Genomic DNA, 12,347 nt, shown 5'->3' with positions numbered 1-12,347 from the left:
GCCCCGCCCCGCCCACGAAGGCCAAGCCCCGCCCACGAAGGCCAAGCCCCGCCCGGCGATCCAGAAGCTCCGCCCGCTCCCGGAAGAGGCTACTCTGGCGTCTGCCTAGGAGCCCAGCACAGTGTAGGAGCTTAGCGCGGAGGTGGCCACAGAGACACACAGGACCCCGAGCCCTTTCCCTTTTTAGCGCAGGTCTCCCAGCTTGTACGTGTGGGTGAATTGGTTCCGGTGTGCATCATTGTGCCTGCTGCTGGGACCTGGTGTGCACCGCGATACAGTTTGTACCCAAGTGTGCAGGAGATGTGTGTATCTCAGCACTCCCAACACACTACGTACTCCGGAAACGTGAGCGTGCGCCCATCGTGCCTTAATTCAAACACAGCAGTAGGTGTGCCTTAACACAGATTGTACCCCAACATCCGTACAGCATGTCTGCAAGCCCTTACCGCAGTCAGCACTAGTGGATCAACGCAATGTACAAGAAGACACGTCTGCACCGCAGTACACACAGCATATGTATACTTCCCACTGTCCTGTGGGCTTAGGAAGAAAGAACCACGCCAGGAAATGACCCTTTGCTCAAGTACATGTAACTGGAAATGTCTGCTGGACAGACAGCTGCTCTTCCAGGGGACCCAGGCTTGAGCCATAGCACCCCCGTGGCTCTCCATAGTCTAATTATTGTTCCAGAGGGCCCGACGCTTCCTCTGGACTCCACAGGCACTGCATGCACGCGTTCCACAGTCAGACCGCAGGCAAAGATACCCATACACATAAGAATAAATCATTTACAAAAATTTAGAGAGAGCCAAAATTGTCTCATCCATATATAATCAAAGCTTTTGGGAGGGGATGCAGGAGGTTCAAGACCAGCCTCGGCTACAAGACCCTGCCTTAAAAACAAATCAAGGTGAAAAACTCCATCATCTATTTCTTGAGAACTGTTCTTAGTGACATTCAAATTACTCCAGAAATTCACCCGTGTTGGTGGCTTACAAAAGTAAAATTCCCTTTACTTGTTCAGTCCTTACAACACGGAGCACCCCTCAGCTCTTTCAGTCTTTTTTTTTTTTTTTTTTATTCTCCACCCTTCTTTTGGTATTCTCTAGAAAAGCAGATGGTTAAGCAGACACGTTGTTCCTAGAGGACCTCTTTCCTGAAAATTTTAGTCTTGACTGCTTGAAGCTAGACCTCCATGCAGTGTAGACTGTTCTACATTATGATAGTCACTCGTGGCCTCCAAATGTCCCAAGCTCTCCGGGAACATTATTCTTCCTCACAGCTTCTACCTTCATGTCACTGTGTCATTGCAAATGTGTACGCATTCAATCCTTTCACTCTGTAGCAATATGCAACCCTCTATCTGTGGCTCCCACCCTCCGCACTTGCTGCAGTCTGGTTTCACTTAGGTAGCCCAGGCTGTCACTACTCTACCTCGCTTTAAAGCCCTCCAGCCTCAGCCTACCCCAGTTTGGGCATTACAAGTATGAGCTTGTACCACTCTTTGAGAACTTAATGTAAACTCTTTTGAACTCCTTGCCATATGCTGTAAATTCAGCAAAGAGCTTGGTCTCAGAAAGCTTCTCAAAAACTCTTCCTGTGCAGGTAATAAAATACCTGATAGAGAAAGCTTTTATTCTGATATGAGGTGTGTCTGTCTAAAAAAACAGAACCAAAGGCTGGAATGCAGAACTCAAGGGAAGAGCTAGAGCATGCATTTAAAAAACAGCTCTAGGAATACAGAGCCAAACCTTCCATGATTTTGGATGGCTGCTATGTTTGGATTGGCCATGCAAAATCATGATTTCAAAACTAACAACAATGGTTGTTTTCTGTCTGCTTAAAAGCAGACTTTCATGTGCTCCATCTCAACTGGCAGCAAGTCTGCTTGGCGGTATAATGTGTTTTGTTTTGTTTTTTAATGTATACACCTTACCCTTGTTCATTCAAATGCTGAACCACTCTCTGGTTTCAATCCAGATGTTGCATTGTGATACTTATTCTAAGCATCACCTGTCTCAACTTTGTGTAAACATCCAAATAAACATCCAAAATAAACAACCAGCCACAATGTTGAGCAATAGAGAAGGAGTAGTAGGTGGGAGAGGGGAGGAACCAGAGGACAAGAAAAGATTGGGAGGCAAATGGGCCAGGGAGAGCTAGGAGATCAGGGCTGGAGAACAGATCTTGGAATGATGTGGAGAATGAACTAGACCTAAGATTTCATAAAAAGTAAGTATAATGGATAAAATCTAAATGTTAGGAAACTGTGAAGGCTTGGAGGCTTAAGAGGGAGTAACTATTGCGCGGCATTGTGTTCTAGGTTAATTAAATAAATCCAGTCTCTGTGTGGTGATTTGGTTATACAGCTGTTTAGTATTAACAGCAGCATTACTAAAAGATGTATCAATAGTAAATATTTATTGACACCTACAACATCTTGTTAAGCCTTCTGAGAGTCATTCAGATGTCTGCAGTGGCTCACACCTAGCGCTCAGGGGGCCGAGGCTCTTCAGTTTAAGATCAGCTTGGGCCTCATTGTGAGTTCTGGTCCACTCTGAACTACAGTATTAACCTGTCTCAAAAAAAAAAAAAAAAGAAAAAGAAAAAAAAAATTGGGATGGAGAGCTGCTCAGGGGTTAAGAACACTGGTAGGTCTTCCAAAGAAGCCTGGTTTGATTCCCAGCACCCACATGGCAGCTCACCACTGTCTGGAACTCATTTCCAGGAGGTATGATGCCGCCTTCTGTAGGCATGCTTACACATGCCGCACAGACATACATGCTGACAAAACAACCATACACAGATTAAAGGACAGGGGAAATGTAGCCCACCCTAACTGATGTTAAAGGCACAATCATCTTATGTACTGAACTTCTTTCTGTACACGGAAAGTGACAAGAAACCAACCAGTACAATTTATCAGAAAACACCTCAGAGAGAATCTGTTTTTTTCTGTAGCCTTGGCTTAGACTTGCTTTGTAGACCAGGCTGGCCTTGAACTTGGAGATCTGCCTGCCTCTGCCTCCTGAGCACTAGGAATAAAGGAATGCACCACCACCATGCCTGGCCAGAAAAAGCACTTTATATAGCCAACTAAAAATTAAAAGTTTTAGCCCTAGAGTAAGGTAGTCATACTCACTATCCTCAGGACAGAAAACACTGTAGTTCCCATGTGGTAGGCACTCGTGAAATAACTCTGGTCAATTGAATAAGATACCATTTAGGTTTATGGGTCTATGAACTCAATGAACAAATGAATGGAATGGTTAGGAGTATTGTGACTTTGAAAGATAATCAGGTTCAAACTCCACCTTTTTGGAAAGAGTCAATTATTCCTAATCTTTATTAAATTTAGACAAATTCACGGTCAATGAACGCTGGGATGAAGATACCTGTCTCTAAACTGCTACTGTGCCTTTAAACTGCTTATATGACTGAGGAAAAGGCCACTTTTCATATTCACTTCCATATCCCTCTGCAAATTTTATTACACGTCGTGTCCTCCAGCCATACTGTTAGACTTTTGTGCAATTATTGTCTTCTGGTAATTAAACTTGACTCTTCTGTTTCTGGCTAGGGCTGAAAGCAGTTGGATCTGTCAGTAAAAACCAGCACCAGACATCCAAGCGAACTTTTTTCTGCTGAGCTACAAGCTCTGTGCTTCAACGGTGCAGCCCACAGCAACGTCCCATCTGAACGATCTCACTAGAAAAACAGCTGGATTGAGTTTCCCTCGCTGCATTGTTATGACCGATCGCTGCGATGAGCACCCGTCAATAATACTCTTATTTTAGATGTACTGCGTTGGAAGAGCCGGAGCTGTCACGGGGCTGCGTGGAGGGGGTTAGTGAGGACGTCACCGTGCTTCCTGAGCTGTTCCAAACCATTTCACACTACATCCTCTAGGTCTGAAGTGGCGAGTCGGCTTCTGCCGGAGGACGAAACCGGAGGCTGAAATACTACGCCACGCGAACCGGAGGTGGCTGGAGCCTGTGAGCGGAGCTGGCGCCTCGGCGACATCGCAGGCGAGGCGGAGGGCGGCCCTCCGACGCGAGGCCTCGGCCGCGGACCCCGGGCGCCCGGGCAAGACTGGGAAAACGCCGCCGCTCACAGAGGCTGGCCGGAAGACCGGACCTCCGCCCCAGCAATACAAAGGCGCAAACGCGGAGCCCTCGGGCCAGGCTCCGCCCCGGGGCGGCGCCTCGGCAGGAAGAGGGCGGGGCCGCCGGGGCCGTCGCCTGGGCAACCGCTCGCTCTGCCCGGGCTTTTCAGAAAGGCCTAAATCCGGGGCTGTGGGGGAAGGGCGGGACGGGGACGCGAAGGCTGCGCGACCCTGCGGGAGGGCGCCGGGGCGCCCGCGGCCTCCACAGTGTGGCGAGGGTCCGGGCGAGCCTCAGGGGCGGCAGGGGAAGGGCTAAGGCCAGGGAGGCGCTGCCCCCGCCAGCCCGCCCTCCGTAGATCCCCGAGCCGAGCCGAGCACCCCTCAGGGGCCCCTTTGTCTCCAGGCCATTCCAAACTCGGCACCGGGAGGCGACACAAAGGGACGGCGGGGGCGGAAGGCGCAGGCGCGGGGAGCCGCCGAGGATGCTGGGAGCGGTAGTCCCTCCGCGCTTCGGGAGCTGCCCTCCCGCGCGAGTCCGCATCCACCGCGGGAGCCGTGCGCATGCGCGCCCACTTCCGCCTCTCCCGGACCCGCCCTCTCGGTCCTCCTCGCCGAGGACAGCTCTCTCGTACTCCGAGTGCGGGAGGCGGTGCCGGCCCCACCACACCCCCTTCGCGTCCAGATTGGCCGCAGAGGTAGGAGCCGCACGGGGATTGGCTGTCGCCGTTGCCAGTTCTGCTCGGGGCGGCATTTATACGGCGCTAGGAGGCGGGGGAATGCAGTGAAGCCGGAGGAGGGCGGCTCTTCTCCTGTTAGTCGGCTCCTGACGGCGGCGGGCTGGAGGCTGCCCGGCCCCGGCGAGTCTGTAGAGGAGCAGGCCGCCGCCCCGCCGTTCCGGGCCCGCACGCGGCCCCGCCCCGTAGGTCCGCCACCGAGTGCCAAACTCCTAGTAAAGTTTCGCGTCGCCGCGCCCCTGCCCCGGCGGCCCCGCCGCTGCCCCCTCCACGACCCTGGCCCCGGCGACAGTGACAGCCCAGGCCACGCCCCCGCGCGGGCTGGCCTCGCGGCCCGCCGCCCCCCGGCCCGGGACGGTGAGGGGCGTGAATGCGGTGGGGGCGGGGCCGCCTCCGGGAGGGGGGGCTGGCGGGGCGCATGCGCGCTGCGCGCGGGGCTGAATGTTTCCCAAGTGTTTGAAACTGGTATTTGGGTTTTCCACGTTGGACAAGTGCGGCGAGGCGGGCGGCAGAGCGCGCCCTTCCCACTGCCGGCCCCGCTCTCTCCGCTCTCCACGCCGGTGGCGGGTGGGCGGCGGTGGCCGGCCCTCTTTGGGTGTGTGCGCGCTCGTACGCACGGCCCCCCGCGCCGCCCGCCGCCCGGGAGGGGGCCTGCACGGCCGGCGGGGCGTGCGCCAGAGCCTCGGTCGCCGCGGCCCGCGCCTGCAGGCGCCGGGGTCCCCGCGGCCCCGGAGGCGGCGCGGCAGGCGCCAGATGTAGCCGCCGGCCAGCCCGGCCGGAGCGGCGGGGGGGCGCGGGAGGGCGAGAGCTTTGCATTTGGCCGTGGTGTTTGAGGGGGGCGGGGGGTGGAGGAAGCGGAAAGCCGCCGAGTCGCCGGGGACCTCCGGGGTGAACCATGTTGAGTCCTGCCAACGGAGAGCAGATCCACCTGGTGAACTATGTGGAGGATTACCTGGACTCTATCGAGTCACTGCCTTTCGACCTGCAGAGGAACGTCTCGCTGATGCGGGAGATCGACGCCAAATACCAAGGTACGGCGGGTGATGGATGGGCGGGGGCGGCCGCGTCCATCCCTGGGTCCCGGCGGCGAGGCTGGCCGGTCCTGTTGGAGCCGGAGCGCCCGGTAACGTCCTCGGAGGGCTAGGAACAAAAGGTCTGGAGCGCCTTTGATACGCCGAGGTCCTTGTGTGTCGAGCCCCGGGACATGGAGGAGGAAGGAGCGCGAACGGCTGGCTGCAAGGCTGCGCGACCAAAGCGCTCTTTGTAGTGAAGTGATGAGGCGGTGCTGCGGGGGAGGGGGCGCGGGGCTCGGCTGCGTCCTCGGGGAGGGGGCGCAGGCGGCCGCGCGAGGTGGAGTGCTATGCGGGCGCCGCGGGCGCAGGGTGCGGGCGCCGCGGGCGCAGGGTGCGGGCGCCCGGCTGGAGGGACGGCTGCGGGCCGTACTCGCGCGGACCTGAGTGCGGGTCGGGAGAGTCGCCGCCTCCCACCCGGTCCCGAATCCAAGTGTTACATAAAGTACTGGACAGTCCCGACCCAGGGTCGCGCGATCGCCCGGGCCCTGCCCGCCTGGGCCCTCCCTTGGCTCTGGACACCGCTCCGGGCCGACTGCGAGGGGCGCCGGCTCGGCGCGTCTTGGCGGAGGAGCAGGGTGGCAGGGAGGCTCGCCAGCCGGCTAGGTGCTCGGCTACTGCGCTGGGCTCAGTGGGCGCGAGCTGGGCTCTGGCTAGAGAGCAGCCGGGCAGGTGAGGGACCTGCAGTCCTCCCGGAGACCCGGGCTGCCCGGAGTGCCGAAGAGGCGGAGCCTGCGTGCCCGCCGGGAACTGTTGGCTGTTGGGGAAACTTTGCTTCGAGGCCAGGGGTCTCTGTTTTGACCGCGGATGGCCGCTCGGAGTTTACTCTTGTTTACAGAACTGCGCAGCAGGGAAACGGAAGAGTTGGGGGAAGGTGGAGGGCCGCCGCTCGGCCCCGCGCACCGGATACGGCCGGGGAAGGCGCCCCTGCGCGCTCTCTGCGAGCTGCAGCTTCGCAGCTCGGTTTATAGGAGAGTCATTAACATATTGCGGAACGTTCCGCCTCTGCGACCCGGTGATTGGTCGTGGCATCCCCCGTGGAATGTCCTTATCAGTGTGCTAGGGAGCCATTGGGGGGTGGGCGGCGCGGGGGCGGGCTCTGCTCGGCGCCTCGCTCCTGTGTGTGTTTCCGCTGCCTGCTTTTCTCTCTGTGGAGGAGGGTCGGGCGGAGGGAGGAGGCGAGTTGATTTGAATGTCTTCGGGTCGCCCGTCCTCCGGCCTTGGATTGGCTCCCGTCGCTGCCGGGGCGTGCCGTCGTCGCGCGTCCTGCACGTTGATTGGCACCCCTCCCAGCCTCCGCCCCCAGCGTCGGCGATTCGAAGGCCTCGGGGAGGGGCGGAGCGCGCTTCCGGGGTCTCGGAGGCTGGCGTGGATCGCGGCCACTTCGCGGCCATGGCGGCGCTGGCCCTCGGTAGGCTGCTGCCATGGCGGCCTCGGCTGTGGCGCCCCACGGGCGCCTCTGACCAGTTCTCGCGTCTCCGGTAGGCGTGAGTGGGCGGGGAGCGCCGCTGTCGGGACTGCGGGTCGGTGTGTCCGGGTGCTGTCCACCTCGCCGATGGCTCGTCTGTGGCAATGGCTCTAGAATAAGTCTTTGCTCGGAAGTACTGTTGCCAACCGGGTTTTTGACGGCCGCCTAGTGCTTCGGGCGTAGAAGGAAGAAGGGGTTATGGTTTGGTTGTTGTAAATGGAGTTTGTTGCCCGAATTATTTGCATATGTTATTAGAAGTACATGTGGAAGCACCGCCTCGTTAAGAAGTTAAACGCATCCTTACATAGTTAAAAAGGTTAAAGTAGTTGGACATAATAGATGGTTCTGTAGTCCCATTTATTCACCGTCCTATCAGCTGGCATTTTATGGTGGCCCAGCAGCAGTCCGAGACTAAACTGTCCGATGCCTCCTTATGTGGAATCCGTGTTGTGCTTGTTTGTTGCTTTTAGTGGTTTTATTGATTGAATGTTTTGCTTAGGGTAAACAAATCTGAGCTGTTGTATAGGTTCCACAATAACTTCGCCTGAATTTAAGCGTAAAGGAGCTAGCGTTAAATTTAAATTAGCAATGGGTAGAATTACTCCTCTACAAAATACCAATACTATCTGAAACGTAGCCGGGTGCGATGGCACGTGCCTGTGATCACAGCTGGAGGGAATATCAGCAGTTCAAGACCAGCTTTGATCGTATGCCCTGTGAACCAGGCTGGGTCTCAGAAACAAAAGAACCCTGACTGCTGGTTAAGCTCAAGCTGAGTCCACCTACTTAAATAACACAAACTTCTGTTTGTTAATATGCTGTTGTATTTTTTTCCTTTTTATAAGGTCTCACTGTGTAGCCTTGGCTAACCTAGAACTCTTAAAAGATCCACTTGCCTCTGCCTCTGGAATTAAAGATATGTGCCATCGTGCCCCAAAATGCAAATTTTAGAATATCTTTAGTACGTTGTATCAGTTGGCCTTCCTAGTAACTTACTTTTAGAGTCTAGGGCTGTTCATCCCTCCTGTGTCTGTGTGGCGCCTCCTGCAACGCCTCCACAACCTCAACGTAGCCTTATGTGTTGAGATACTTGAGTGTCAGGCCTGTGTTGTCTTCTAGGGTTTTGTCGTGGTTGCTTCTGTTTGTTTTGAGGCAGGGTCTCCATATGTAGTTCCAGCTAACCTGTGTAAATCAGGCTGGCCTGGAACTCTATAAAGAGGTCTACTACTCCCTGCCTGGGTTCCTGTGTTTACTGTCAGGAGAGAGCACAGCAGGTTGGGGGTGGTGATTTTTTTAGATGTCCCCCTGACTGCTGGCCTGTCCACACCAGTGTCCTAGCTCAGGCTTTTCCAGCAGTTGCCTGAAGAGATGGCAAAAGGGTCTTGAGAGAAATCGGACACTAACTGCTCTGAGGAAAATAACTTCAGGCTTGGGGCAGAATGTTTAATTGTTCTGTTCACTTTTACTTTTAAAGCAGCCGGTGTTTTTAGTAGTTAATTTCTGGTGTTTGAGGCGCTCTGACATCCTTGGCCATAGGCCTTTGGTACTGCACAGCTGCAGCCACCCACTTTCTAGGGTTTCCCCCTGCAGCTTTGACGGGAGTCTACTCATTCCCTAGCTTATTTCCAACCTTAGTGTGCTGATTTGATGTCAGCACAAAGGTCTCTACCAGCTTGACACAGAGGTTCACCACACTTGGACACAGGCACACAGAGAAGGGCTCGGTACTCCAGTAAGGCCTGGTAAGGCTTCAGCAGTGTTAAGTCCCGAGCTGAGCTGGTAGGTAAGGGCAGTTTCAGCGCATGTAAAGTACTGAAGTGTTAATGCCCATTCCCTTCAAGCAGAAATACTTTATTTGACTACTGCCGTGGCTTACCACAAAGCCTCCAAGAGACTGTGTGTGTGCAAAGGGAAAGCTGTTCAGGAAACAGGGTTGGGATGTGTAATTGGGGCTGTGCTCCTTCTGCCACAGTGTCATGAGTCCTGGAATTATGGGATGGTACTGAGCTGAATTCTTTGCTTTCTGTTAGATTGTTTGACAGCTTTTCTTTCGTGAGAAATTGTTTAATTACATGTGCCATATTATGTTTTATAAACATACAGACTTTTTTTTTCCCTAAGAAGGCTTAAATTTAATACTAGGGTTTAGTTCTCAAAATGGTATTATTGAGTATTGGGAGACTGAGGCAGTCCTCTCTGTAGACTTCAGGACAGCCAGGGCTACACATAGACTGTTTAAAAAAAATTATTGTAAGCGGTAGATTAAAGGGCTTTGAGTTGTACAGTAAACCTTGTCACTTGTTTTAAAGCACCCTTGTTTTCAGTAGTACAGAAAATCATGCTGGAGTGGCCATAAGTGGAAACAGAGTGGCTCTGTCATAACCTGTCTGTAGGGCACATCATCTAAGTCTATATGCTTTCTCTGTAGAGTATTCTAGACACTGGGATGCTTAAATACAAATTGCTGGAAGAATACAGGGGGAAAGTGCCTATGATCCCTGCTGTGGAGGTGGAGACAGGAGGATTCAGTGAGACCACCTCAGATGAGGTGGAAGGCAATACCCAAACACAAAGAAACACAGAATGAAAACCTTTAACTTAAAACAAAGCTTTTGAACAGAAGTTATGGGAATGTAATTGATAGGGGAAGAAAAGGTTCCAGCTGCAGCACTTTACCTAAAGTTGAACTTTTTATTTATCGTCTCAACTTTGCTAAATGGGAACCATGGCTTGCACATGACAAAGGGAAACTTGGCTTTTGCTCTTTCTTCCCCTTGTGATTTTTCTTTTTCAATTGCAAACTAGAGGGCTGGATAAAAGGATTGTTTAGTTGGTATGGAGTGTCTTTACCAGTGTGTCTAGTGGGTGTGTAACGCAGATTGTTCTTGTTTGTAGAGATCCTGAAGGAGTTGGATGACTACTATGAGAAGTTCAAACGGGAGACAGATGGCACCCAGAAGAGGCGGGTGCTGCACTGTATCCAGAGGGCCCTGATCCGCAGTCAAGAGCTGGGCGATGAGAAGATCCAGATCGTGAGTCAGATGGTGGAGCTGGTGGAGAACCGCACCAGGCAAGTGGACAGCCATGTGGAGCTGTTTGAAGCTCACCAGGACATTGGTGACAGCACCAGCAGCAGCGGCAAAGCCGGCCAGGACAAGTCCAAGAGTGAGGCGATCACACAGGCAGATAAGCCGAATAACAAGCGGTCCCGGAGGCAGCGAAACAATGAGAATCGCGAGAACGCATCGAATAATCACGACCACGATGACATCACCTCAGGTACGCCCAAGGAGAAGAAAGCGAAAACCTCAAAGAAGAAGAAACGCTCCAAGGCCAAAGCAGAGAGGGAGGCGTCTCCCGCGGACCTCCCCATCGACCCCAACGAGCCCACGTACTGTCTGTGCAACCAGGTCTCCTACGGGGAGATGATTGGCTGCGACAATGACGAGTGTCCCATCGAGTGGTTCCACTTCTCTTGTGTGGGGCTCAACCATAAACCAAAGGGCAAGTGGTACTGCCCCAAGTGCCGAGGGGAGAACGAGAAGACGATGGACAAGGCCCTGGAAAAGTCCAAGAAAGAAAGGGCCTACAACAGGTAGTCTGTGGACGTTCACTAGGGAACAAGCCCACAGTGGATTTATGACGTCGCTGCCTTGTCGGAGGTGTGAGGACGGTCAGATGGGTGCTTTTAGAGACCATTAGGATGGCTCCTCCCCGGGATGGCGGAAGCAGCCTGTGTCTTCAAGGTGTACCTTGTCACCAGGCTGGGTTGGCGGATCAGCATTTTAGAAACTACAAATACAGGTTCGAATTAACGTGTCAGCAAGTGTCAGACTGATTTTTGGGGTTGGGGAGTGACTTGGAAGGAAGGAACCTAACACATGTATAAAGAAGACATTTAATTTGGCTGTTTTAACAAAAATGTATGGTTTACAAAAAAAAAAAAGCCAGGTTGCTGAAGTACAGCAAGTGTGCTTCTTGCTTCCATAATGTATATCTACATGACAAGTTGGTCAAAGGTTTAAAGTCTAAATATTATTGTTATTTTTTAAAAAGGTAAATGGGTAAATTTTACATGACATATTTTATACGTGGCCTATTCCCCAACTGGCCGTTTTTAATGACTGGGTACATTTTTAATAGGTCAGACACGTGGTCCAGGCAGTGGGTCCGAGTCTTGCCTTTGCTACCCTAGGTCATAGTGTAGCCACCTTTAACTTATATGAAGTGTATAAATGTACATTTCCACCATCTTGCCCCTGCTGTATTATAACTGGAGGTGCAGCCTGGTGCTGTTGTGAAGCCAAGGTGCGCGTCCTGCTGCGTGCGTGAGCTGTGTAGATGTTGCGTCAAGAAATAAATAAAACTGGGCCAGTTTGTTTCTTTAGCATTTTATTTTAACATATAAATCATTTAAAATTTTTTGTCTTAAAAATTTATACACCAGCAGTTTAGACAAAAGCCTTAAGCAAATTGTATATTATTGATCTCACGTAATGAGGGAGTAGACATTATGTCTGTGCCAGCAAATAAGTGTCCAAAAGTATTTAGAACAGAGGTTAGGAAGTGAGCACTCGTGAGATCCAGCCCCTCCATCTGTTTCTTCTGTACGGCCTGTGAGCTAAGAGTGGTCTCTGTGTTTCTCAGTGCTTTTAAAAATCACATTTCATGAGCGGTCGGAGTCCTCTGAAATTCAGACCTGCGTGTGTATAAATAAAGACTGGTTGGAACACACCCATGCTTGTCTCCGTGTGTGCTGTCTGAGGCTGCTGCCCGTCGGTGGCCTGTGCCCTTAACCACCCGCCCAGTGGAGCCCACATCTTCCTCCCTGGTGCTGTGTGCTTTGCTTGAGATGTGAGTGTGTTCAAGTGTTCTATCGAGGCTGTGGAGTCTGGGCCAGGCACTGTAGAGTCAGCGGGGCTCTTGTGTGTGGTGTGCATCGCAGCTGCTTTGCTGATGACTACCTTTGA

General features: G+C 53.0%; 1 protein-coding gene across 2 annotated transcripts; it reads left to right on the top strand.

Moving 5' to 3' along the window:
* Nucleotides 1-5,313: 5,313 nt before the first annotated feature.
* Nucleotides 5,314-12,115, top strand: Ing1 (inhibitor of growth family member 1). 2 transcript variants are annotated; one of them, XM_055608507.1, is made up of 2 exons: nt 5,314-5,870; nt 10,273-12,115. In XM_055608507.1, the coding sequence occupies exons 1-2, from the start codon at nt 5,735-5,737 to the stop codon at nt 10,974-10,976; spliced, it is 840 nt and encodes a 279-aa protein (XP_055464482.1). In that variant the 5' UTR covers nt 5,314-5,734; the 3' UTR covers nt 10,977-12,115. The 2 variants fall into 2 exon arrangements, with proteins under 2 accessions (XP_055464482.1, XP_055464483.1); XM_055608508.1 differs by lacking the exon at nt 5,314-5,870 and adding an exon at nt 7,287-7,390.
* Nucleotides 12,116-12,347: the final 232 nt, after the last annotated feature.

The sequence above is a fragment of the Psammomys obesus genome, unplaced genomic scaffold (genome assembly GCF_907164565.1).
Source record: "Psammomys obesus unplaced genomic scaffold, mPsaObe1.curated_primary_1811, whole genome shotgun sequence".
Taxonomy (NCBI): Eukaryota; Metazoa; Chordata; class Mammalia; order Rodentia; family Muridae; genus Psammomys; species Psammomys obesus.
This window is presented reverse-complemented; position numbering and strand designations above follow the sequence as displayed.